Consider the following 25414-nt stretch of genomic DNA (forward strand, 5'->3'; position numbering starts at 1 on the left):
GAACTCAGGTCGTGAGCAGAGCTCAGGGCTGCAGTACTGCAGCTTTAACTCTCTGCGCCACGAGCGGGGTATAAATGGAAAGATTAAATTAAATTAAACTAAACAAACAAGGCCGGTGTTTGGTACACTTCTCAAAAAACCCGCAGTCCTCTACCCCGCTCTTATCTTCTTACCTCAGGATGTCACCGTACAAATTTGGCATAACAAGGACATCAAACTGACTTGGATCTTGAACCATCTAAGGGTGGGGGAAAGAAAGAGTATTACAAGGGCATCCAAAACAGCAGCTATTTGTATACTTTAGCTGGCAAGCGTTATACTCACATTCAGACACACTGTGTCGAGATACATTTCATTAAATTTAATATCTTTACAGTTCTCTGCTGCTTCCCTGCATTTTTTCAAGAAGAGGCCGTCGGACATTCGCCTGCAAACGGGCAAATAAGAAGCAATCTGATTGGTCAGGGTAGCTCATAAGTGATCACAGTTGTTATTGCAAAGTTACAACAACTAGGATATCCATGCCCTTTTGTGATTTACCTAGATTTGCAGAAACACCATTGGGCGGGGAATTTTATTACCTTTTGTGGCTATCCAGACCAAATGTCTGAACAAGCCACAATTGTTCCTACACGCTGTATCCAAGCCGCACTGTTTTATGTGACCATGTGATCAGTTAATTTGCCCTCTTAATCAACAAACTGCATGTATTCCAGCCACAATACCTGATCCCCTTGACGGATGAAGTGTCTTAGAGAGCACCCGAAAGCTTACGTTCTAAATAAAACTTGGGTTGATCTTAAAGGTGCAACTTGACTTCTGCTTTGTTCAATTGCAAAGTGAGGTTATTGCAATTTCAGGTGATTTCAGTGCTAAAAGACAAAGTTGGAACCAACTGTCAGAGCCAGTGTGGTGTAGTGGTTAAGTGCAAGGACTCTTATCTGAGAGCGCTGGGTTTGATTCCCCACTCCTCCACTTGCAGCTGCTGGAATGGCCTTGGGTCAGCCAGAGCTCTAAGTGTGCAGACTCTTATCTGGGAGAACCAGGTTTGATTCCCCACTCCTCCACTTGAAGCTGCTGGAGTGGCCTTGGGTCACCTATAGCTCTCGCAGTGTTGTCCTTGAAAGGACAGCTTCTGGGAGAGCTCTCTCAGCCCCACCTATCTCACAGGGTGTCTGTTGTGCAGGAGGAAGGTAAAGGAGATTGCGAGCCGCTCTGAGACTCTGAGATTCAGAGCATAGGGTGGGACATAAATCCAATATCAAAATCATCTTCAATACAAACCTCAGGATCCAGGGTGAGTGGGGTTTTCTGTGGCAGGAGCTGCCAGACAAGAACCCAGTGCCACGATTCAAGACCACCCCTTCAGAAGGCCTAGCGGTTCTCTCAAACTACTCTTTTATGAGAGGTCAATCTGTTTTCTTAGACGTTACTTATGAAGAATTTGCATTTAAGCCAAGCACCATTCCTCTCCAATCAGTCCCATCTTAAACCTTAGTGGTTTGACAGAGCGGATTTTTTTAAACAGAGGAAAGTGGGGAAGAATGGGTTTATAAAACATCGAAAAAAGGGTTATTGACTGTTATTGCAGAGTTAGGCTATTTCAGCACTAAAAGACAAAGTTAGAACAATGAGGTAAGATGAAGATGATGATGATATTGGATTTATATCCCGCCCTCCACTCCGAAGAGTCTCAGAGCGGCTCACAATCTCCTTTACCTTCCTCCCCCACAACAGACACCCTGTGAGGTGGGTGGGGCTGGAGAGGGCTCTCACAGCAGCTGCCCTTTCAAGGACAACCTCTGCCAGAGCTATGGCTGACCCAAGGAGAACCGGGTTGGATTCCCCACTCCTCCACTTGCAGCTGCTGGAATGGCCTTGGGTCAGCCATAGCTGTCGCAGGAGTTGCCCTTGAAAGGGCAGCTGCTGTGAGAGTTCTCTCAGCCACAGCCACCTCAAAGGTGACTGTTGTTGGAGGAAGGAGATAAAAGAGATTGTAAGCCGCTCTGAGACTCTGATTCAGAATGAAGAGCAGGGTATAAATCTGCGGTCTCCTTCTAGGGACGGTGGCTCAGTGGTAGAGCATCTGCTTGGTAAGCAGAAGGTCCCAGGTTCAATCCCCGGCATCTCCAACTAAAAGGGTCCAGGCAAATAGGTGTGAAAAACCTTAGCTTGAGATCCTGGAGAGCCGCTGCCAGTCTGAGTAGACAATACTATCTTTGATGGACTGAGGGTCTGATTCAGTATAAGGCAGCTTCATATGTTCTAATTTATGCAATGGCTCGCAACTTTAATGCTAGTAGCCCACAAAGCAGAATTTTTGCTCACAAGACTCCACAGCTCAGAGGGAACCTTGGTTATGACATGTCGCACAGAACTTGTGATGATGAGCCATTTTTAAGTGTGCCGGTTTGGTGGGCGAGGAATATGATTTAAATCCCTGCATACATACAGTAACTTTAGACAACTATTAATTTTTGTTATGTTTTAGACACAGCTGCACAGTTCAATTGTGTTATACTGGATTACCAAAGCATCTAGATTCATACTAATGTAACGTTGTTTCTTCTTGAAGGATTATTTATGGAGCTACTCCTGGAATTCACCAGCAGCCAAGGCGGTTTATTTTTGGCTACTGAAAACGGTGGGGAGGGGCTGTGGCTCAGTGGCAGAGCATCTGCTTGGCACGAAAACGAGCGGCTTACAATCTCCTTCCCTTCCTCTCCTCACAACAGACACCCTGTGAGGGAGATGGGGCTGAGAGAGCCCTAAAAGAACTGTGACTGACCCAAGGCCACCCAGCTGGCTACATGTGGAGGAGGAGTGGGGAATCAAACCCGGTTCTCCAGATTAGAGTCCACCGCTCTTAACCACTGCACCACACTGGCTCTGGAAGTCCCAGGTTCCATCCCAGGCATCTCCAGCTAAAAGGACCGGGCAGGAGGTGATGAGAAAGACCTCTGCCTGAAACTCTGAAGCAAAGAGATGTACTGAAACTTGGTCATCTATGTACACTCAGTTGTGGCAGGTGTGTGGCCTGAAAGCAGAATGTGCTCCTTCATTAAGGCAAAGTGTTTCGAACTTTTAAGAACTCAAAAACGGCCACCTACATAATGTTTGCTTTGTGTACTGCTGTCACTTTGCTTCTGTGGTTGTTTCTGGCATACTCGAAAGCAAAGTTCGCGATACGCCGGCTGGCTTCTTCCGTGATGAGCTTGATGCTCTGTACGACGCCGTCGACAATCTGAAAGACACACAGGCAGTTATGTGGGCGGGCCGAACGGTGAGAGGCAGGAGGCGGGCCCGGCAGTCTCCGCTCAGTTGACTGGCGAGGCCTTCCACAAATCAAGTGCTGCTGCTCATCTGTTCCAGCGATTGTCAGCTCCGCCAGGCAAAGGGGCAGACCTTGTCCCGCCTGCTAAGGCGGGAACCCCCAACCTTCTTGAGTGTGTGGGCACCTCTGGATTTTTGACAGAACGCGGGGAAGCACAACCACAAAATGGCCACTGCAGGAGGCTGAGGTAGCCCATGTGGAGGGGACAAGAGGCTTTGTGGTTTAAAATCATACACTAGGATGAAGGAGCGTGGGAGAGAATAAAACCATTATCAATCGAGGATGTGGGAGAAGTATGGAATCGTAAGAGTTGGAAGGGACCTCCGGGATCATCTAAGTCCAACTTCCTGCACAATGCAGGAAATTCACAAATATCTCCCCTCCCTCTACACATAAAGCCCCAGTGACCCCTGCTTTGTGTCCAAAAGAAGGCAAAAACCCCTCTAGATCCCTGGCTAAATTGGCCTGGAGAAAACCCCCAAAGTGGCGATCAGCATTTCCCTGGGTGTGTAAGAAAGGGCCCAGAGAGAATATAACCAATATTGACGATGGCTGCAGATTTATACCCTGCCCTTCTCTCTCAATCAGAGACTCAGAGCGGCTTCCAATCTCCTATATCTTCTCCCCCCACAACAGACACCCTGTGAGGTGGGTGGAGCTGAGAGGGCTCTCACAGCAGCTGCCCTTTCAAGGACAACTCTGCGAGAGCTATGGCTAACCCAAGGCCATTCCAGCAGCTGCAAGTGGAGGAGTGGGGAATCAAACCCAGGTCTCCCAGATAAGAGTCCGCACACTTCACCACTACACCAAACAGGAAGGAAGGAAGGAAGGAAGGAAGGAAGGAAGGAAGGAAGGAAGGAAGGAAGGAAGGAAGGAAGGAAGGAAGGAAGGAAGGAAGGAAGGAAGGAAGGAAGGAAGGAAGGAAGGAAGGAAGGAAGGAAGATTTATACCCTGCCCTTCTCTCTGAATCAGAGACTCAGAGCGGCTTACAATCTCATATATATCTTCTACCCCCCACAACAGAAACCCTGTGAGGTGGGTGGGGCTGAGAGGGCTCTCACAGCAGCTGCCCTTGCAAGGAGAACTCTGCCAGAGCTATAGCTGACCCAAGGCCGTTCCAGCAGCTGCAAGTGGAGGAGTGGGGAATCAAACCGGGTTCTCCCAGATAAGGGTCCGCATACTTAACCACACCAAACTGGTTTGAGGTGGCAGCTTCTGCCGAAATCGTGTTATTTTAACCTGTGCAGCCCATCAGACCTTGACCAATCAGTGCCTTTCTGGGCAGAGGCCCCACCCACTTTCTAAAGACACTTGGTGAGCACCACATGGGGGATCCCCGTTCTAAGGAAATGCAACCCAGCACGTATATGCTGCTTCTGCTCTACGGACATACCTCGTGCTCGATGCCGCTGTATTCGCCTTCCGTGTTCTCTCGTATTGTGACTATGTTGACATCTGTGTAGGGGGTTTTGTAGCCTTCTATCGAGACGCAGGGGCGGATGTTTGCATAGAGGTCGAACGTTTTGCGGAGCAGTAGGTTCATCGACGGGTGGCCGGCGGCGATGGGAGTTTTCAAAGGGCCTGAAGTGGAGAAACAAAGTGGGAAAGTGTCAGTTTAGAGTGTGGAGGTGCGGAAATGGTTTGTGACGTAGCCGGGGCATTCTTCGCTCGCAATTTGTATTTAATTCTTTGTCTCTCCCTGCTATTCACCCAGAGAATGGGGAATGGCTGTGGCTCAGTGATAGAGGCTCTGCTTTGCATGCAGAAGGTTCCAGGTTCAATCCCCAGCATCTCCAGTTAAATGCTCCAGGTAGTAGGTGATGAGAAAGACCTCAGCCTGAGGTGCTGGACAGCTGCTTCCAGTCTGAATAAATAAGATGTTGGGCCATAAGAACATAAGAGAAGCCATGTTGGATCAGGCCAGTGGCCCATTCAGTCCAACACTCTGTGTCACATAAGAACATAAGAGAAGCCATGTTGGATCAGGCCAATGGCCCATTCAGTCCAGCACTCTTTGTCACATAAGAATATAAAAGAAGCCATGTTGGATCAGGCCAATGGACCATTCAGTCCAACACTCTGTGTCACACAGTGGCCAATATATGTGTACACACATACATACATACATATACACACATATATAAACACACACACATATATACTGTGGCTAATAGCCACCAATGGAGCTCTGCTCCATATTTTTATCCAATCCCCTCTTAAAGCTGGCTATGCTTGTAGCCGCCTCCACCTCCTGTGCCAGTGAAGTCCACATGTTAATCACCCTTTGGGTGAAGAAGTACCTCCTTTTATCCATTCTAACCCGACTGCTCAGCAATTTCATCGAATGCCCCTGAGTTCTTGTATTGTGAGAAAGGGAGAAAAGGACTTCTTTCTCTACTTTCTCCATCCCATGCATTATCTTGTAAACCTCTCTCATGCCACCCCGCAGTTGACGTTTCTCCAAGCTAAAGAATACATATGTACATATGAGTGCCTTTCTTGTTATGAATTGATATTATTGAAGCAAGCTTATCTACCACTTTTGCTTTCCAGTAGAAAACAGTAGCATCTTAAAGACTAACAACATTTGGGGAAAGGTATCAACTTTCATGAGTTCTTGCTCACTTTTTCAGAATTGCTTCCGATTTGACTCGTTTGGGAGGAATATTTATTTAACCAGGCCTGTGACATCTTGAAAACTTCCTGGACTGCTGGGATATTTTAACATATGGGCCCCAATGGGTGAGGGTTCTTCCTTATGGTGTTCTTAAAAAAACATGCAAGTCTCTGCCCTTTCTTTGCCTGGAACTGTGCTAGCAGCTGTTGAGAGGCACAATATAAGGGAGCCAGCTGTCTGGGGTGGGCTACTGCACAGGTGGATGAGGGACCCAATGAACAAAGAAGATGATGATGATATTGGATTTATAACCCGCCCTACACTCTGAATCTCAGAGTGGTCACAATCTCCTTTATCTCCCCCCCCGCCCACAACAGAGACCCCAGGGCTTTTTTTTTTGAGCAGGAATGCAGTTGTGGCTGGCTTGGCATCAGGGTGTGTGGCCTAATATGCAAATGAGTTCCTGCTGGGCTTTTTCTACAAAAAGCCCTGAGACACCCTATGAGGTAGGTGAGGCTGAGAAAGCTCTGACAGAAGCTGCCCTTTCAAGGACAACTCCTACGAGAGCTCTGGCTGACCCAAGGCCCTTCCAGCAGGTGGAGGAGTGGGGAATCAAACCCGGTTCTCCCAGATAAGAGTCCGCACACTTCACCACTATATCAAACTGGCCCTCAAAGGTAAGACTCTTAAGGAAAAACATGGAAGAGAATAAAACAAGACATGGCATTGCATGCTCAGTTATTTTGTACCTATTTCCCCTCCCAGGATTTTTAAAAAGCCTTTGAGCAGGATGAAAGAGTGTGATGTAGTGGACGGTGTCTCATGCTAGAACCGGGAGGATCTGGGTTCAAATCCTTGCCCAGCACCAAAGTGCACTGGCAGACTTGGGGCCTGTGCTCCTCTCTCAGCCTAAGCGATACCAAATGTTCTACTGCACCAACTCCAAAAGTACCTTTCAGTCCTATTTTATTCTTGTCCATGGAATCTTTGGCATCTTGAGGGATCATCCACCTCCCTCCGGGCCCTTGAATCGCTGACACGTTTCTCTCTTCGAACGCAATGGGAGCCTGAACGCAATGGTTTCATGTTAACGTCAGAGACCGTTTGGGGAGAAACAGACAAAAAGGTCACCAAAGAATTCCAGCTACCCTGCATAAAACAACCCCCCAAAACAACTTTTTCAGGAAAAGGACGGGACCTTTTGCACACAGGCCTAGGCTAGGAGGGGCAGCCTGCAGGAATACACCAAAGCTCTGATCTAAATCCCCACCACAGACATATTTTGAGGAATTTGCTGGTTGGCCTGGCCTCACTTCAGGGCTTTAGAATCGCCATCAGAAACATACTGAGGAATTTACTGGCTGGCCTCACCTCAGAGATTCAGAATCACAATCACAGGAATATTTAGGATTGGACTGGAATCCAGCCTTAGGGCTTCAGACACATTGCGGATTTTACTGGTAGGCTTGGCGTCACCTCAGAGATTAAGAACTGCCCTCGCAGGCATACTGAAGCATTGATTGGCTGCTTGACCTCGTCTTAGGGCAGGGGTGGCCAAACTTGCTTAACATTAGAGCCACACAGAATAAACGTCAGATTCCTGAGAGCTGCAAGACATGGACGTCAGATGTTTGAGAGAAGGAAGGAAAATAGATGGGGAAGGGAAGGGGAAAGAAAGCAACTTTAAGTGCATTCTCCGAACCATTGGCTGGCTTGGAGAAACGATTTAAAGAGCCAAATGCCTTCTACAAGCTGGCTGACAGGGCAGTGGGAGTTTTGAGAGCCACACAATATGTGTGAAAGAGCCACACATGGCTCCCGAGCCACAGTCTGGCCACCCCTTGTCTTAGGGCTTCAGGCATACTGATGAATTTACTGGCTGGTCTCACCTCTGAGATTCAGAATCACCATCACAAGCATACTGAAGAATTTACTGACTGGCTTGGCCTCACCTCATTGCTTTAATCCAAACCTTAAAAGCCTTCAGAATCAATCTACAGAAAAACAGGAACAGATTCACTTGCACTCTTCATCTAAGTTTAAACTTCTGGATGCTCCACCTCTCTCAAAGGTCTTAGTTTACAGTTACCGAGGGAATATCAGGTTTTGCAAGAAGCTTCTACAGTTCAGTGTGCGCCTCCAAAAGGGTTGCAAGAAAAAGCCTCCCCGGACTTTATTATTGTTATTTGGGCATCACCCACCATGAGAGGAACATTCACATATTGCTGCTTTTTGGTCACTGTTTTCACGTCCCCATGTTTAATTTTATAGCAAACTGGGGTGGAGGAAGAAATCTGGCTCACGTTGCTCCCTAAATATGGGGGGGATGAAAAGGATGACTAAAAAGCAGCAATATATGGATGTTCCGGTCACGGTGGGTGCCGAAATAATAGTAATAAAGTCTGATGAAGATGACTAAGCACATACCACATTCAAATATTGGCAGAAAACTTCGCAAACGTTGGCTATATACTGCTGCTTACCACATCACTGAAGTGATATTTCAACTGAAATCAAACTACCCCCAGATACGGTACTGCACAACATTTCTTTCCTCCCCCATATGTTCAGGAAAGAATGGTTTGCAGCATGATAAGCGCAAGCTGCGTCTTACGATTCCAAAGTCTGCCCACCGCTGCAGAGTCATCCACTGCTCTGAAAGCCACTACTCTCTCTGTCAGGGGAAACAGCCGTTCCCAGATATGATGATCCTCTCCGCAGAATGAAGAGATCCCTGCTCTTCAGAACCTCTCCTTCAAAACAGTTTCAGAGGGCAGCCATGTTGGTCTGCAGCAGAAGAGCTAGGTTCGAGTCCAGTAGCCCTTTTGAGACCTGAAAGATTTTTGGGATAGAAGCTTTTTCTGTTCTAACTCATGTCTGATGAAGTGAGGTTTACGCTTGATAACTTATACCCTGAAAATCTTATTGGTCTCTACAGTGCTACTGAAACTAGACTAAAATCTAGTCGTTTCCCTTCAAAAAAGTGTTTTCAAGTCTATCCCATTAAGTGAACAACTCTTATCAGCATTGGATAGAACAGGCACATGATTTAATCAAGAGAGCAGCTTACAGCAGCAGCTTCGAAGATCTTTATGACGGCCTCTGAAATCTCCGGTCCGATGCCGTCTCCTGGAATCAAAGTCACTGTCTGTGCCTAGGTTTTAAAAAAAAAATCCACCAAATATTTTGATTGAAGCTGTAAAATACAATATAGCAACCATTCTTCTTCAAATTAATTGGAAAAACAACTTTATAAAGTTATATGTACACCTAGAAGTCTGTTGATGACAAACTGAAATGGGCTGTCCCTCCCATGTTGTGCACACATTGTAGATCAGTGGTCCCCAACCTTTCGGCATCAGGGACCGGTTTGTGGGATACAATTTTTCCACGGATTGGAGGGGGGGGGGGGAGGAGAGGAAATGATGGTTTCGGGATGATACAATCGTGCACTTTATTTTGGTGCAGTGGATAAGCGTGCAGACTCTTATCTGGGAGAACTGGGTTTGATTCCCCACTCCTCCACTTGCAGATGCTGGAATGATCTCAGGTCAGCCATAGCTCTCGCAGAGTTGTCTTTGAAAGGGCAGCTTCTGTCAGAGCTCTCTCAGCCCCACCCACCTCACAGGGTGTCGACTGTGAGGGAGGAAGGTCAAGGAGATTGTGAGCCACTCTGAGATTCAGAGTGGAGGGCAGGATATAAATTCAATGTCGTCGTCTTCCTCTTCTTACGACATTGTAATATATAATATATAATTATACAATTCACGTCCCAGTTGCTAACAGGCCACGGACTGATACCGATCCACAGACGGGGGGTTGGGGACCCCTGTTCTAGATTCACCACAGTGCATTATAGCCCAGTTTAGTGTATAGCCTCAGTAACTCCATCTTTGCTACATACCGGTGCTTAGTGAGTTTGGTGGGGGACAGCATTTGGCCACTCCCAAGAGAACTTTCCTCTCTCTCATGCTTGTTAGCATCCCTTATCTTCAAAGCCTGAGTTGTTCTTTTTTCTCACCAATGGAAGGCAAGTGCAAGACAGCCTGGTTCTTCCTAATGTTTGGAATAGCTTAATTTATTGACTGGTAGCCAGCATTTAGGATGCAAGATCCCCATTTTTAGTTCTGCACGTGGTCTCAGATTTTGACAATCTTAACTGTGCATGTGTGTGTGCTCGAGGCCCAGCACACAGAAGATTAGCCTGCATTTTCTGTAAGTTTGATGTTTAATGCAAACCTGGATCTTGTGTTTCCTTGGGATTTCTGGTCACAGCTCCATTACAATTAGCCCAAGCTCTTCACACTCCAAAAGCTAAGCAGGGTTGGTCAGTTGGTCAGCTATGCAGAGGAAGGCAATAGCCAAACTGCCTCTGCTCATCTCTTACCCAGAAAACTCCATAAGGGGTCACTGTAAGGCAGTGGAACTATTATTATTCATTATCTGGGAGAACCGGGTTTGATTCCCCACTCCTTGAATCTGAAGTTGAATCCGGCGAAGACTGAGGTCCTTTGCATGGGCCGCGGCGGACCGGGAGGGGAGATCACCTTACTGGCTTTTGATGGTGCGCCACTGGTACCAGTGGGCAGGGTCAAGAGCCTGGGAGTGCTACTGGAATCCTCTTTATCAATGGAGGCCCAGATAGCTGCTACTGCTAGAGCCGCCTTCTTCCACCTCAAGAGGGCGAGGCAGTTGGCTCCCTTCTTGGAATGCGGCGACCTAGCAACTGTGATCCACGCAACGGTCACCTCGAGACTAGACTACTGCAATGCCCTCTACATGGGGCTGCCCTTATACCAAACACGGAAACTCCAGGTAGTGCAGAACGCGGCGGCCAGGCTGCTGGTGGGACTACCTCGGTGGGAACACGCGCGGCCTGGGCTGCGGGACCTGCACTGGCTGCCGGTTATGTACCGTGTTCGCTATAAGGTGCTGGTTATTACCTTTAAAGCCCTATATGGCCGAGGACCTGCCTACCTTAGGGACCGCTTCTTCCATATATCCCCCAGAGAGCACTGAGATCTAGCTCTCAAAATCTTCTAAAAATCCCTGGGCCAAGAGAAGCTAGACTGAAGACAACCAGGGAGCAAGCTTTCTCAGTAATGGCCCCTCGATGGTGGAACCAACTTCCAGAGACGATGCGAGCCCTGCGGGACCTGAATCAATTCCGCAGGGCTTGCAAAACTTTTCTTTTCCAGCTTGCTTTTGAGGTAGAACCTGGCTAAACTGAAATTGGAACCGATCTGTAACCATCTAGCCATCCTATGTATGATTGTGACTATAGCACCTTATATCACCTGTTTTTATCTATTTTAATTAATTTATGTAATTGAATTGTATTTTTAAATTTTGTTTACATTGTATTTTACTTAAATCATGGTTTCCATGTCTGTGAGCCGCCCTGAGCCTGCCTTTGGCGGGGGAGGGCGGGATATAAAAATAAACTTGACTTGACTCCTCCACTTGCACCTGCTAGCATGGCCTTGGGTCAGCCATAGCTCTGGTTGTCCTTGAAAGGGTAGCTGCTGTGAGAGCCCTCTCCAGCCCCACCCACCTCACAGGGTGTCTGTTGTGGGGGAGGAAGGTAGGAGATTGTGAGCTGCTCTGAGACTCTTTGGAGTGGAGGGCGGGATATAAATCCAATATCATCATCATCATTGTATCGTGTGAAATGGGTCTGATCGATGTAATACTCTGGGCTAATGGTAATAGAATTCTTCGGGATGCCGAGGACTTCTTCAGGATTCTGCTTCAGCCCGTATTTCATACACATGCACCAAGCAAGTATTCCAAGCAGAATTTGAGTAAGATAAGCAAGCATAAAAGGAAGCGTACAGGGCTACAGATCAGATTGCAACACTACACAGTTTGTGAGGGGGAATGGAGACCTCTGGGAAATGCTAGCTATGCCAAGCCCAGCATGTAAGACATGCTTGGCACCAGCATGACTACTGGTGTTCTTAAAAAACAAACAACCAAACAGAAGAAGAAAACAGTCAATTTAAGAAGCAGAGCCAAATATTCTGGATAGCAAGAAACCTCAACATGCTGCTAGTTTCTTAAAGGAAATATTTCAAAAGTATGATGCAGAAGATTAGAAGGTTCTCAATCTCTCTCCCCCCCTTTTTTCCAGCCCCAAGTGCAAATTTAAGCTGCAAAGTAGAAGATACTCAAATTATGTATGCAAAATCTTCAATGCATTAATACTGGGGCATTTTTGAAATGATTCAAGATTTCCTTGTCCCCAAATGGGAAACTACAAACAGATACCTATACTCAACGTAGGTTGGCACATATTATCAGCTTTGAAACATGTGTTAATGAAAGAAGAGTTTTTTTTCAGATCAAGGTAACCAATCTAAGAGCCCAGAATGTGTTTTATTCAGTGCCTTGAGAAGCTTCTTGAAAAAGAAAAAAAAATACTCATATACTCACAGCACTACCAAAACGTCTGGTCACCTGTTTTTGGAATTTGAAACCCCCTAGTAAACGAAAGACCTGTTTTTTTTAAAAAAAATGCAACAGGAGAGAAATATCAGAATTTTAGACAAGGAAGTGCACAAAAATCTGCGAGTCTTGTAACACTCTATTAACAATGCAATTAAACAGTGTAATGGTTTAGAGACTGTACAAACAGGTATGGTCACAATGCATATATCACACTGCAGGGGGGAGAGACAAGCAGGGGACACTGGTACACTGAGTGGAAATGTGTGCTTACTTTCCCTAAGCAGAAGGACTACAAGCTGCTCTCTGAAAACCCCAAGTTCAAAAAGCAGCGCAACATTTGGGAGACAAAAATTTCCATTTATAAAATATTTCAGAGCATGAGACCCTGATCCTACAGTAATTACACTGCCTACTGATTCATTCCCAAACCCAATTCAAGGTGTTGGTTTTGATCTTTAAAGCTCTACATGGCCTGAGACCAGGCAGGGTATCTGAAGGGCTGTCTTCTCTCACCTGTTCCTGCCCAGGAATTGGGATCAGCCTTCCTAACTGTCCCACCAATCAAAGAAGATCTTTCGGAGAGCACATGAGACAGGGCCTTTTCCGCGGCAGCCCCCACAATTCATGAAACAACCTCCCCAAGGAGGTGTGTCTGGCTCCCCTCTCTAGATCTTCAGGAGGCAGCTGAAGATGGTTTCATTTTGGACTGCATTTGATTATCTGGTGATTTTTAAATATTAAGTTTCATGTATTTTTACGTGCTCTGTTATTTTTATTTATATAGTAAGCCACCTTGAACACCATAAGGAAGAAATAACAGCTAGTATGCGTTTGAAACAAACTAATAAAATGGAATCAAACACGTTACACACTTGTGTGAAGCTTACAGTCAGGCCGCTCCCTTGATTCCCTGCAAAGTCCCATCTTGACATTCACCTGCCAAATATCAAAGTTCTTCTAACAGGTGTGTGGGGGGGAATTCTCTAAAATGAATAAACCTACCAAAAATTTGGTTACCCTGAGTAACCGCACACTACATATTGCCTTGGCAAAGAGCATTACCACTGAGATCAGAACCACCCACATGTCTCAGCTGCTTACCAGTTCTTTCCGATGCCCTCGGAAAGTATCCTGGTAACCGATAAAAGAGGATATTGTTTCATGATCTAGCTATTTCTCAAGTTTGGTTTTTTTATTTTTGCATATCACATCCTCCTATATAAGGAACAGAGTGTGAAGGTCAACACCACTACTATGTAGAGATGTACACGGAGATGTACAATTTCCGGAAATTCTGAAGACGTGTGTGTGTGTTTGTGGGAAAATTAGAAAACAAAAATCCAAACAAGAATAATTCAGGAAAGTGGAACTAAATGCCAGCATTGCTTTCTTATCAATGAAAGCAATTCACCACTTTAACAAGGCAAAGATTAATTATTTACCACGGAGCACACATTAGCGGTCTTATTTGGCATGTTTATGAAATTCACATGGATAAATACAAGCAAAATTACAAACAGACCCAATACTAATGAGAGATCATGGTGCTGATTCAGTCTTATGCTCTCTTAGCGCAAGTATCTTAGTGTTTGTTTAAAACAATTTTATTGGTAACATATGGTAATAAATTTATATCTTGCATCTTTAAAAAAAATTCTTTTATCTACCTCATATATTATTCTACCCACCTCCCCCCCCCCGTTACTTGACCCCCGCCGGTGTTATTTACTTAAAATGCAAATATTTAAAGAACATAAGAGAAGCCATGTTAGATCAGGCCAATGGCCCATCCAGTCCAACATTCTGTGTCACACAGCGGCCAAATATACACACACACACACACACACTGTGGCTAATAAGCCACTGATGGACCTGTGTTCCATATTTTTATCTAAACCCCTCTTGAAGGTGGCTATGCTCGTAGCCGCCACCACCTCCTGTGGCAGTGAATTCCACAAAGGTACCCTTAACTATTAAAACAAAAATTTATATTCTTCTTTTTAAAACTTAATCATTATCAAAGATTGTCCAATGTCCTTTTATTTTCCACTCTTTTTCTACATATCTTCTAATCCTTTTCCATTCCATCTTAAAAACTTCTAAATCATAGTCTCTCAATATTCTTGTTAATTTGTTCATTTCACTCCATGTCTTTTATAATCACTCCATAACTTTTATAATCCAATCCCATTTCTCTGGTATTTTTTCTTGCTTCCACAACTGCACATACAATGTCCTAGCGGCTGAGAGCAAGTAGCAGATTAAAGTTCTATCTTCTTTTGGAAATTTTTCCATTTGTAGGCCCAACAGAAAAGTCTCTGCAACTTTGTTAAACTCATATCCCAAGATCTTAGAAATCTTAGTTTTTGTCATCCAATAATGGAAAAATAAAAGATAAGAAACATCAGTTTTGTAGTAAAATAATGGTCTGGGTATTGTTTGGCCCAAACAGTTTCACGCAGCTGTAAGAAGACTAGAAAATTACCTGAACATCAAGTTGGTATCACTAAAAACAACAAAGTATTAAATAGTGTATTCTCATCAAACACATATAGCCCATTTGATTCTCATTAAACACACTATAGTCCATTAATGTGTTTGATTCACAAATGTGAACACTAGTCACAATTAAACAATATGTTTGAAACTGCATTGCTTGTCAGTCTCAAATGTTGTAGATGATACCTATATAAAAGGTCTTCATATTATACATTCGGGGTACAACCTTGTCTTAAAAAGCCTTTCACTAAAATATTTTGAGTGGTTGTTTTTTTTTTTAGTGTGACTTAACATTTCTAAATTTTTGTGCCTGCGTACAGAGTGAAGAAATGAAACCTAGGATCTGTCTAAATGACTTTAACGTGGTTCCCACTGGAGAACTCTGCAATGTCATTAAGACTCATGGAAAAGAGAATGTAAGCTTGACCTCAAATATGGAATGCTACAGAACTATAACCTTAGACAGATACACGCTGCAAGATGTTTTAACTGCATGTTGTCTCAATGCCTGGGGTTCCTCTCAATTCACTTCTTAGGTTTAGCTAATTCATAACACCACATCCTTCACATTCCTCCTAACAAGGCAAAGTGTCTCAAGATCACAGGTAAGCCACGACTCGCTTACTAACCACCTTCTGATTAGCCTCTCGGGGTAGCTTGACAATTGTACAAACATAAAGGATGAGGAGAGAATCTCTAGTCGGTTTTGTCAATTTCCAATCATAATCTTCTCCCCTCCAAAAAGTGTCAACAAGAAATTGACCAGCTCAGACTGCAGCCTCTTCTGGTCTAGTCTATTTTACTCTGACAAAACAAATAAATAAAGCAAGTTCCTTTCCTTTTTCAAAGGACTACAAAGTTATTCATGACTTTAAATGAATCTCCAAGAAGGACTCTGGGTACAGAGCAGGAAAGGAATGTGTGAATTCCAAAGGCATCTGTGACAACCGCACCAAAATGTACACTAGCCTGTCTGCAGTAGCAGGAAACAAAAGTTTTGGAAGGCTGGCTTTGGAGTATACTATAAAACCAGTAAAACCAGTCTGAAGAAAGACTTTGGTGGCACGGAAATAACGATCCGCGTAACCACAGGCAACAATCTCTACAATTCCACCTCTGAGGCTCGGGGGGGGGGGGGGAGAGAAATAACATATAGCTGGTGCACCTCCCAAAGCAATTCAGACGCTGAAATAACTGGGTTATGGCAGTTTGACTTAACGGCCCAAAGCAAACTCAAACTAGAGCTGCATGGCCAAAGCTGAAAAGTGCAAGATCGTTAGGAGAGGAGGGCAGAGGGCCATCTTGTGTCTAAAGCAGGAGTCATCGTTGTCACTGGACACAACCCCGGTTTTCAGCTGTTCTCCCTAATGGGCCAGTGAAAATGCAAGCCATGGGGCTAAGTTCTTGCACAGAACGCAACTCTGACATGAGCTACAAACTCGTTTCAAAGCATATGGATCCCACAGACCAGGAGTGGCCAAACTGTGGCTCGGGAGCCACGTGTGGCTCTTTCACACATATTGTGCGGCTCTCCAAGCTCCGGTGCCTCATCAGCTGACTTGGAGAAGGCATTTCTCTCTTTAAATCATTCTCCAAGCCAAGTCATTTAAAAATAAAGCTGCTTTCTTTCCACCTCTCTCTTCCTCCTCCCATCTATTTTCCTTCCTTCTCGCAGCTCTCAGACATCTGATGTTCATGTCTTGCGGCTCTCAAAGGGTCTGGCGTTTACTCTATGTGGCTCTTACATTAAGCAAGTACGGCCACCCCTGCCACAGACTGACCCCCCCCCCTTTCTGTTGTTCTACACAGCCAACAGTGTCACCCCCATGAATACGAATCTTGCAGCCTACATTCCTGGCTGCACGCAGGATTCCCTGAAAAGGAAATCATTTCTTATCTTGTTTCCCTTCCCCAGAACGTTCCCAATGCTTTGGTTCCTTGCCGAGCCTAGGATAACAACAATCACATACAAGTCACCGTCTCTCTCTACTGATGCTTACTGCAAGGCTTCTGACAAGTCCCTACAAGGCTATAAATGCTTAAGATTTATTTCCTCTCTGCGTGTCAGGGAGTCCCCAACGGAGAGCCATGCTGTGTGAATGGATACAGGGTGGCTGTGAATTCCACAGAGGCTTTTAATAGCATGCCTCTGTTGATAACACCAGCTGAAAGCAGTCCTGGAGGAGATGTGTTACTACGAACATATCCTATTTGTGTGAGATGTGTGACTATGACTGTATCCTATTTGCATGAGTGCGTGGCAGGGAAACGCTTTGCAGAGAGAAAATACATCTGTAAACCAAAAGCTTAAAGGAAAAAATAAATAAAGCTGTGAAATTGCTCAAATTCATGAGCTAGAGGAGAGCAGCTAGAGGAGAAATTAGTGAAACTTTACTATTAATGACTACAATGGGATGCAGATGAGAAGGGGAGCCAACGCATGTGAAAGCACCATTACGACCCCTTTACGCACGCTTCTTGTAGATGGCATCTAAATATCAAGCAAAGTCACAGAAGGCAACTATTAGCTGTGACAGCTGAAGAAAACTTCCATGTTCAGAGGCACTATTTTTTTTAGCAGGAACTCCTTTGCATATTAGGCCACACACCCCTGATGTAGCCAATCCTCCAAGGGCTTACAGGGCTCTTAGTACAGGGTCCAGGGATAGAATTCCAGCAGGGGCTCCTTTGCATATTAGGCCACACACCCCTGATGTAGCCAATCCTCCAAGGGCTGACAGGGCTCTTAGTACAAGGCCTACTGTAAGCTCCAGAAGGACTGGCTACACCAGAGGATGTGTGGCCTAATATGCAAAGGAGTTCCTGCTACAAAAAAAAAGCGCTGACAGGCAACATGGAAGCCAGTACAATATAAGAATACAACATCTGTGTCACTTTGGTGGGCTTCTCAAAGGGATTAGTCTTTCCAGTGTGCAAATAAGAACACTCGCTCCAACAGACTTGGGATCCAGCAAACAATCATTTTGTCCTTGTAATGGGGGCTGTCATATCCATCACAAAGAAGCTGTGCAGGTGAGGGAGAAATCACTTCAGAGTGGTGTACTAGTTAAGAGTACAGCGTGAGAACAATGAGATATAAAAGCCAGTTTGGTGTAATGGTTAAGTGTGTGGAATCTTATCTGGGAGAACCGGGTTTGATTCCCCACTCCTCCAATTGCAGCTGCCGGAATGGCCTTGGGTCAGCCATAGCTCTAAGTGTGCAGACTCTTATCTGGGAGAACCGGGTTTGATTCCCCACTCCTCCACTTGCAGCTGCCGGAATGGCCTTGGGTCAGCCATAGCTCTCGCAGGAGTTGTCCTTGAAAGGGCAGCTGCTGTGAGAGCCCTCTCAGCCCCACCTACCTCACAAGGTGTCTGTTGTGGGGGGAGAAGATATAGGAGATTGTGAGCCGCTCTGAGTCTCTGATTCAGAGAAAAGGGTGGGGTATAAATCTGCAGTCTTCTTCTTCAGAGCTCTCTCAGCCCCACCCACCTCACAGGGTGCCTGTTGTGGGGGGAGAAGATATAGGAGATTGTAAGCCGCTCTGAGTCTCTGATTCAGAGAAAAGGGCGGGGTATAAATCTGCAGTCTTCTCCTTCAGGTGGCATGCATGAACGGTGTCTCATGAAGCTGCCATCTACTGAATGAGACCCTTGGTCCATTGAGGTCAGTACTGTCAGACTGGCAGCAGCTCTCCAGGGCCTCAGGCAAAGAGGTCTTTCCCATCACCTACCGCCTGGTCCTTTTAACTGGAGATGTCAAGGACTGAATTTCGTGCCTTCTGCACGCAAAGGGGATGTTCATCCACTGAGCCATAGGCCCCTCTAATGTTTGTGGGCATTATTGAGGCACCACGGTGGTTGCTGGCAACACCAGACTAGATGAGAATCTGACATTTTCAGAGGGTAGCTGTGTCAATCTGCAGTAGAAGATCCAGATTCGAGTTCAGTTGAGACCAACAAGATTTCTGGGTACAACTTTTTGAGAGTCAAAACTCCCTTGTGGAAATCATACTCTGAAAACCCTGTTGTTCTCTAAGGTGCTACTGGATTCGAATCCAGCTCTGACTTTTCAGAATTTCCCTGCTAGGGAAAATTAGGGAAGACAGACCATTAGAGTAGACATGGATGGGCAATTCATCAGCAGAGTGGTGTACTAGTTAAGAGTACAGCGTGAGCACACGAGATATAAAAGAACACTCTGCACCACAAAGTGACTAGGAAGTAAAAGTTGTTATCTTGCAGTCTGCCCTCCCTCAAAGGATTACTGTGGAGATAAAATGGGGTAGTGGAAGCCGGATGTACCACTACCAAGAGCTCCCCAGAGCTGGGCATGTGCAGATGGACTTAAGGCATTTAAATGTGCTTCTTTACCTATTGCAACAGGTGGTTTTGTGGGTTAGAGTTTATTTTCACAGACGGCATAAAGTCCAGTGGGCACTTCTTAGCCTGGTTTACCCACAGGGTCATCATGAAGATAAAACAAAGACAGGGAAAACCATGGGCACTGAACCTTAGAGTTAAAAGTATCAAGTTCAGTGGATGCCTCTCAGCCCAGCCTGGCACACAGAGATGTTGCCAAGGCAAAAGAGAGAAAGGGGAAGATTGTGGGCAACTGTGCCTTGGACCAAAAACATAAAAATCCAGAGGAACAAAGTCTGAGTCCGGTGGAACCTTTAAGGCCAACAAAGTTTTATCCAAGGTATGAGCTTCTGTCTGCATGCACATTCCTCAGATAAAAATCTTGCAGAGAAACCTCTCAGCCTGGTCTGGTCCCCCTAACTGGGCTGTTGTGAAGGCGAAATGGAGAAAAGGGCAATCCTGCCTCAGATCAAAAACATCAAATCCAGTGGGGAAAAACTTCTCTGTCTGACCTACCTCACAAAGGCATAAGAATGTAAGAGAAGCCAAGTTGGATCAGGCCAATGGCCATCCAGTCCAACATTCTGTGTCACAGAAGAACATAAGAGAAGCCAAGTTGGATCAGGCCAGTGGCCCATCCAGTCCAACACTCTGTGTCACAGAAGAACATAAGAAAAGCCATGTTGGATCAGGCCAGTGGCCCATCCAGTCCAACACTCTTGTGTCACATAAGAACATAAGAGAAGCCATGTTGGATCAGGCCAATGGCCCATCCAGTCCAACACTCTTGTGTCACATAAGAACATAAGAGAAGCCATGTTGGATCAGGCCAATGGCCCATCCAGTCCAACACTCTTGTGTCACATAAGAACATAAGAGAAGCCATGTTGGATCAGGCCAATGGCCCATCCAGTCCAACACTCTGTGTCACATAAGAACATAAGAGAAGACATGTTGGATCAGGCCAATGGCCCATCCAGTCCAACACTCTTGTGTCACACAGTGGCCAAAAAATCAGGCAGCATCAGGAAGTCCTGATCAGTGGGGGCAGGACACTAGAAGCCCTCCCACTGTGCCCCCCCCCACCAAGCACCAAGGTTACAGAGCATCACTGCTCCAGACAGAGAGTTCCATCAATATGCTGTGGCTAATAGGCACCGATGGACCTCTGCTCCATATGTTTATCCAATCCCTTCTTGAAGCTGTCTATGATGGCAGCTGCCACCACCTCCTGTGGCAGTGAATTCCATGTGTTAATCACCCTTTGGGTGAAGAAGGACTTCCTTTTATCCGTACTAACCCGACTGCTCAGCAATCTCATTGAATGTTCACGAGTTCTCGTATTGCGAGAAAAGGACTTCTTTCTCTGCCCTTTCTATCCCATGCATAATCTTGTAAACCTCTATCATGTCACCCCTCAGTCGACGTTTCTCCAAGCTAAAGAGCCCCAAGCGTTTTAACCTTTCTTCACAGGGAAAGTGTTCCAACCCTTTAACCATTCTAGTTACCCTTTTCTGCACTTTTTCCAATGCTATAATATTCTTTTTGAGGTGCGGTGACCAGAATTGCACACAGTATTCCAAATGAGGCCACACCATCGATTTATATAGGGGCATTATGATACCGGTTGATTTGTTTTCAGTTCCCTTCCTAATAATTCCCAACAAGGTAACCATACCTTTGGAACAAAAGCATAAAACCCAGCACTCAGCCAGGGTTGTTGTGAATGTAAAACTCACAGGTTTGTCGTGAATGCAAAAACAGATAAGTGGGAAACTGCAGGCATCCATGCCTTGGACCAAAATAGGGGTGGCCAAACTCGCTTAACATAAGAGTCACATAGAATAAACATCAGATGTCTGAGAGTCACAATACAGGAAGGAAGGAGAATGAAAAGAAAGCAACTTTAAATGCATTCTCCAAGAGAAAAATTCTTTCTCCAAGTTGGCCAACAGGGTGGTGGGGGCTTCAAGAGCCACACAATATGTGTGAAGAAGAATTGCAAATTTATACCCTGCCTTTCTTTCTGAATCAGAGACTCAGAGGGGCTTACAATCGCCTATATCTTCTCCCCCCACAACAGACACCCTGTGAGGTGGGTGGGGCTGGCGAGGGCTCTCGCAGCAGCTGCCCTTTCAAGGACAACCTCTGCCAGAGCTATGGCTGACCCAAGGCCATTCCAGCAGGTGCAAGTGGAGGAGTGGGGAATCGAACCCGGTTCTCCCAGATAAGAGTCCGCACATTTAGCCACTACACCAAACTGGCTCTCAAAGAGCCACATATGGTTCCCAAGCCAGTTTGGCCACCCCTGGACCAAAACCATAAAATTCATCAGGCCTCTCTCAGCCTGGCCCTACCTCACAGGGTTGTTGCGAATACAGAAAAAGAGACAATGTAAACCACTCCTGGGGTAAAAAAAAAGGAAGTCTAGCTGGCCCCTCTCTGTCCGGTCTACCTCGCAGGGCTGCTGTGAAGACAACCCAGGAAAAAAAAAGGGGGGGGACACAATCTGGACATCTGACAGCAATGAAGATCCAGAGAGTAAGTATAAATGGGCAGTCTTCGCAGTGGAGGACAAGCAGTGGGGTGCCGCAGGGCTCAGTACTGGGTCCCATGCTCTTTAACTTGTTCATTAATGATTTGGAGTTGGGAGCAAGCAATGAAGCGGCCAAGTTTGCAGATGACACTAAATTGTTCAGGGTGGTGAGAACCAGAAAGGATTGTGAGGAACTCCAAAGGGATCTGTTGAGACTGGGTGAGTAGGCGTCAACGTGGCAGATGAGGTTCAATGTGGCCAAGTGCAAAGTAATGCAAGAATCCCAGCTACAAATACAAGTTGATGAGGTGCGAACTGGCTTTATGCCAAACACCTCCTAGTGAAATTAGAAAGCTGGCTGACAACAAATAACATCCTAGGCCCAGAACAAATAGGGTTTCGCCATGGTAAATCCACCCTTGACCACTGTGTCCTTTTATCACACCTAGTTTCTAAATACAGTGGGAAATCTGGCAATTAACTCTTCGCTGCCTTTTTAGATCTCAAGGCGGCGTTTGACTCAGTTCCCAGAGAGTTGCTTTGGGTTAAGTTGGCCAGGATGAACATAGATCCCAGATTGCTTACCTTGATTAAAAAACTGTATACACGCACCACCTGTCAAGTTAAGTACAACCTCCAGGGAAATCTAACTTCGGAAATTCCAATTTGCAAGGGTGTGAAACAGGAAGGGAATTGAAAACAAATCATAACGCCCCTGTATAAATCGATGGTGCGGTCTCATTTGGAATACTGTGTACAATTCTAATCACTGCACCTCAAAAAGGATATTATAACATTGGCAAAAGTCCAGAAAAGGGCAACTAGAATGATTAAAGGTTTGGAACACTTTCCCTATGAAGAAAGGTTAAAAGGCTTGGGGCTCTTTAGCTTGGAGAAATGCCGACTGCCGGGTGACATGATAAGAGGTTTACAAGATTATGCATGGGATGGAGAAAGTAGAGAAAGAAGTACTTTTCTCTCTTTCTCACAATACAAGAACTCGTGGGCATTCAATGAAATTGCTGAGCAGTCGGGTTGGAATGGATAAAAGGAAGTCCTTCTTCACCCAAAGGGTGATTAACATGTGGAATTCACTGCCACAGGAGGTCGTGGCAGCTACAAGCATAGACAGCCTCAAGAGGGGATTGGATAAGCATATGGAGCAGAGGTCCATCAGTGGCTATTAGCCACAGCATATTATTGGAACGGTCTGGGGCAGTGATGCTCTGTATTCTTGGTGCTGGGGGGGGGGCAAAGTGGAAGGGCTTCTAGCTCCACTTGTGAACCTCTAGATGGCACTTGGGGGGGGGGGTGCTGGCCACTGTGTGACAGAGTGTTGATGGGCTATTGGCCCGATCTCTTATGTTCTTAATTTAGGGGGAGGTATTTGTGAGTTTCCTGCAGGGGGTTAGGGTGACCTTGGAGGTCCCTTCCAACTCTATGATTCTAACCCACGCCTTGGATGAAGAACATGGGCTCCATTGGGCAACTCTCAGCCCAGTCTACCTGGCAGGGCTGTTGTGGGGATAACAGCAGAGGGAAGCGGGTCAGCCTTCAAGGGCAAAGAGGAGGGTCTGGATGGGAAAGGTCGCAAGGTCACGCGTGAGGCGGGGGGGTCTCGCGAGACTTCCGGCGAGAGAGCCGAGGCGGCGCGCGGCGCCCCCGCAAGCCGCCCCCTCAAACCAAGGTCACCGCCGCCTCCCCTCCCTTCCTCCCTCTCGGCCTCACCTGAGGCGCCCACCGCGAAGCGGCCATGGCGGCGTCGGAGGGGAAGGCGGCGAAGGCGCGGCTCTTGCCCGGCGGCGGACGAAGCGAAAGGCAAGGCCGGGTTAGGCCGCGCGGCCTCCTCGTCTCCCCTCAGGCCGGCTCGGCTCCCGATTGGTGGAATCCCGGGGCGAGGCCACGCCCCCGCGCCCCGGCTGGCCGCGCCTCTCCTCCGCAGCCCCGAAGAGCGCCTGCGCGAAGCGGTGCTGGGGTGGGGGGGGAGCGGCGAAAGCTGGCGAATTCCTCGTGGGAGGAGGTCGGGAGTGCGCACGCGCGGCGAAGTGGAAGCCTGGAATAGTTTTTTTCAGAATGTAAGCTTTGTTGGTCTTAATAAAGTAATAAATAAAATAATAAAATAAAACAAAGTAATGCAGCATTGTTGGTGTTAAAGGTGACACTTGGCTCCTGCTTTGTTCTACTGCTTCAGACCAAGACGAGACGGCTGCCCACCGGGATCTATCTGCATTCAGCCCAGTTAACACTAACTAACAAACAGCAGACCCCAACTGATGATTCTTTTAATATGCTAAAAAAAATTTCCCATGACTGCATACTGACTCACAGTCCACGTTCCCTATATTTAGGACCGCTTGCCATCGTCTGAAGAAGTGTGCTTAGAGCACAGGAAAGCTTACATTCTGAATAAAACTTTGCTGGTCTTAAAGGTGCAACTGGACTCCTACTTTGTTCTACTGCTTCAGACCGACATGGTTGCCCGCTTGCAGTAAAGGTGTTCCTCGTAGTCCTTTTAGAAGATACTGGATTTATATCCCGCCCTCCACTCCGAAGAGTCTCAGAGCAGCTCACAATCTCCTTTCCCTTCCTCCCCCACAACAGACACCCTGTGAGGTGGGTGGGGCTGAGAGGACTCTCACAGCAGCTGCCCTTTCAAGGAAAACCTCTGCCAGAGCTATGGCTGACCCAAGGCCATGCTAGCAGGTGCAAGTGGAGGAGTGAGGAATCAAACCCCGTTCTCCCAGATAAGAGTCCGCACACTTAGCCCCTACACCAAACTGGCTCTCCTCCCCACCTATCTTGTCCGTACAATAAACCTTGGATCTTAGTCCATCCCTTGCATGCATATTCTGTATTGTAGCACAGTATTTTAAGGTTTGGAAATACCTGGTGGTTTTGAGGCGGGAGAGGGCAGTGGAGCCTAAAGAGGGTGGGGTTTGGGGAAGGGAGGGACTTCAGTGCCATAGAGCCCATTTTCCAAAGAGGCTGTTTTCTCCAGGTTTACTGATCTCCCTCGCTTGGGGTTCTGTCGCAATCCCAGGAGATCTCCAGCCGCTGCCTGGAGGGTGGCAAACTTAGGTCCCTCACATGCACGAATGAACAAATAAATCTTGGATCTTAGTCCATCCCTTGCATTCATGATCTTAGTCTCTTGCATACAAAAATGAACAAATAAACCTCGGATCTTAGTCCATCCCTTGCATGCATATTCTGTATTGTAGCTCAGTATTTATTTACATACAGGTGATGGCTCGGAGGAAGACTCAGCTTTGCATGCAGGAGAGAGCCAGCCAGCCCAAGCAGGCCTCGCTTACCTGGGGCTCTCCTTGCCCCTCCGCCCCCCAGTCAAAAGGCCAGCAAGCCACCTGCCACCCAAAATCACATAAGAAGTGGAGAAAGGGTGGGGGGCTTCTCCAGGGGTTAACGAGGGCAGCTGGGGGTGTGGCAAAGCCCCTGGTGGCTGGCTGGCTGCCCGCTCTCCTCATCCAGGGACTGTTATGCAGCTGCACCTCCTATTCAATAGACAAGGTAGGTGGGGAGGAAGAGGGGGAACCCATGGAAAAGTTCAAGAGCTGCATGCCTGTGATCCCCTGTTGAATCTGAGGCCTGGTGGTTT

General features: G+C 46.5%; 1 protein-coding gene across 1 annotated transcript in view; it reads right to left on the bottom strand.

The window, feature by feature from the left end:
- IDH3A (isocitrate dehydrogenase (NAD(+)) 3 catalytic subunit alpha) overlaps nt 1-23692 on the bottom strand; it is a 33917-nt gene extending 10225 nt beyond the window's left edge. Inside the window, exons 1-8 of the mRNA XM_060260168.1 lie at nt 23527-23692; nt 12387-12449; nt 9022-9105; nt 6904-7018; nt 4728-4915; nt 3111-3244; nt 325-427; nt 174-238 (exon numbers count right to left, since the gene is read on the bottom strand). Of these exons, the coding sequence (XP_060116151.1) occupies nt 174-238; nt 325-427; nt 3111-3244; nt 4728-4915; nt 6904-7018; nt 9022-9105; nt 12387-12449; nt 23527-23553 (779 nt within the window). The 5' untranslated portion in view covers nt 23554-23692. The remainder of the gene's footprint in view (nt 1-173; nt 239-324; nt 428-3110; nt 3245-4727; nt 4916-6903; nt 7019-9021; nt 9106-12386; nt 12450-23526) is intronic.
- Between the last annotated feature and the right edge of the window lie 1722 nt (nt 23693-25414).

The sequence above is a fragment of the Heteronotia binoei genome, chromosome 19 (assembly GCF_032191835.1).
Source record: "Heteronotia binoei isolate CCM8104 ecotype False Entrance Well chromosome 19, APGP_CSIRO_Hbin_v1, whole genome shotgun sequence".
NCBI lineage: Eukaryota > Metazoa > Chordata > Lepidosauria > Squamata > Gekkonidae > Heteronotia > Heteronotia binoei.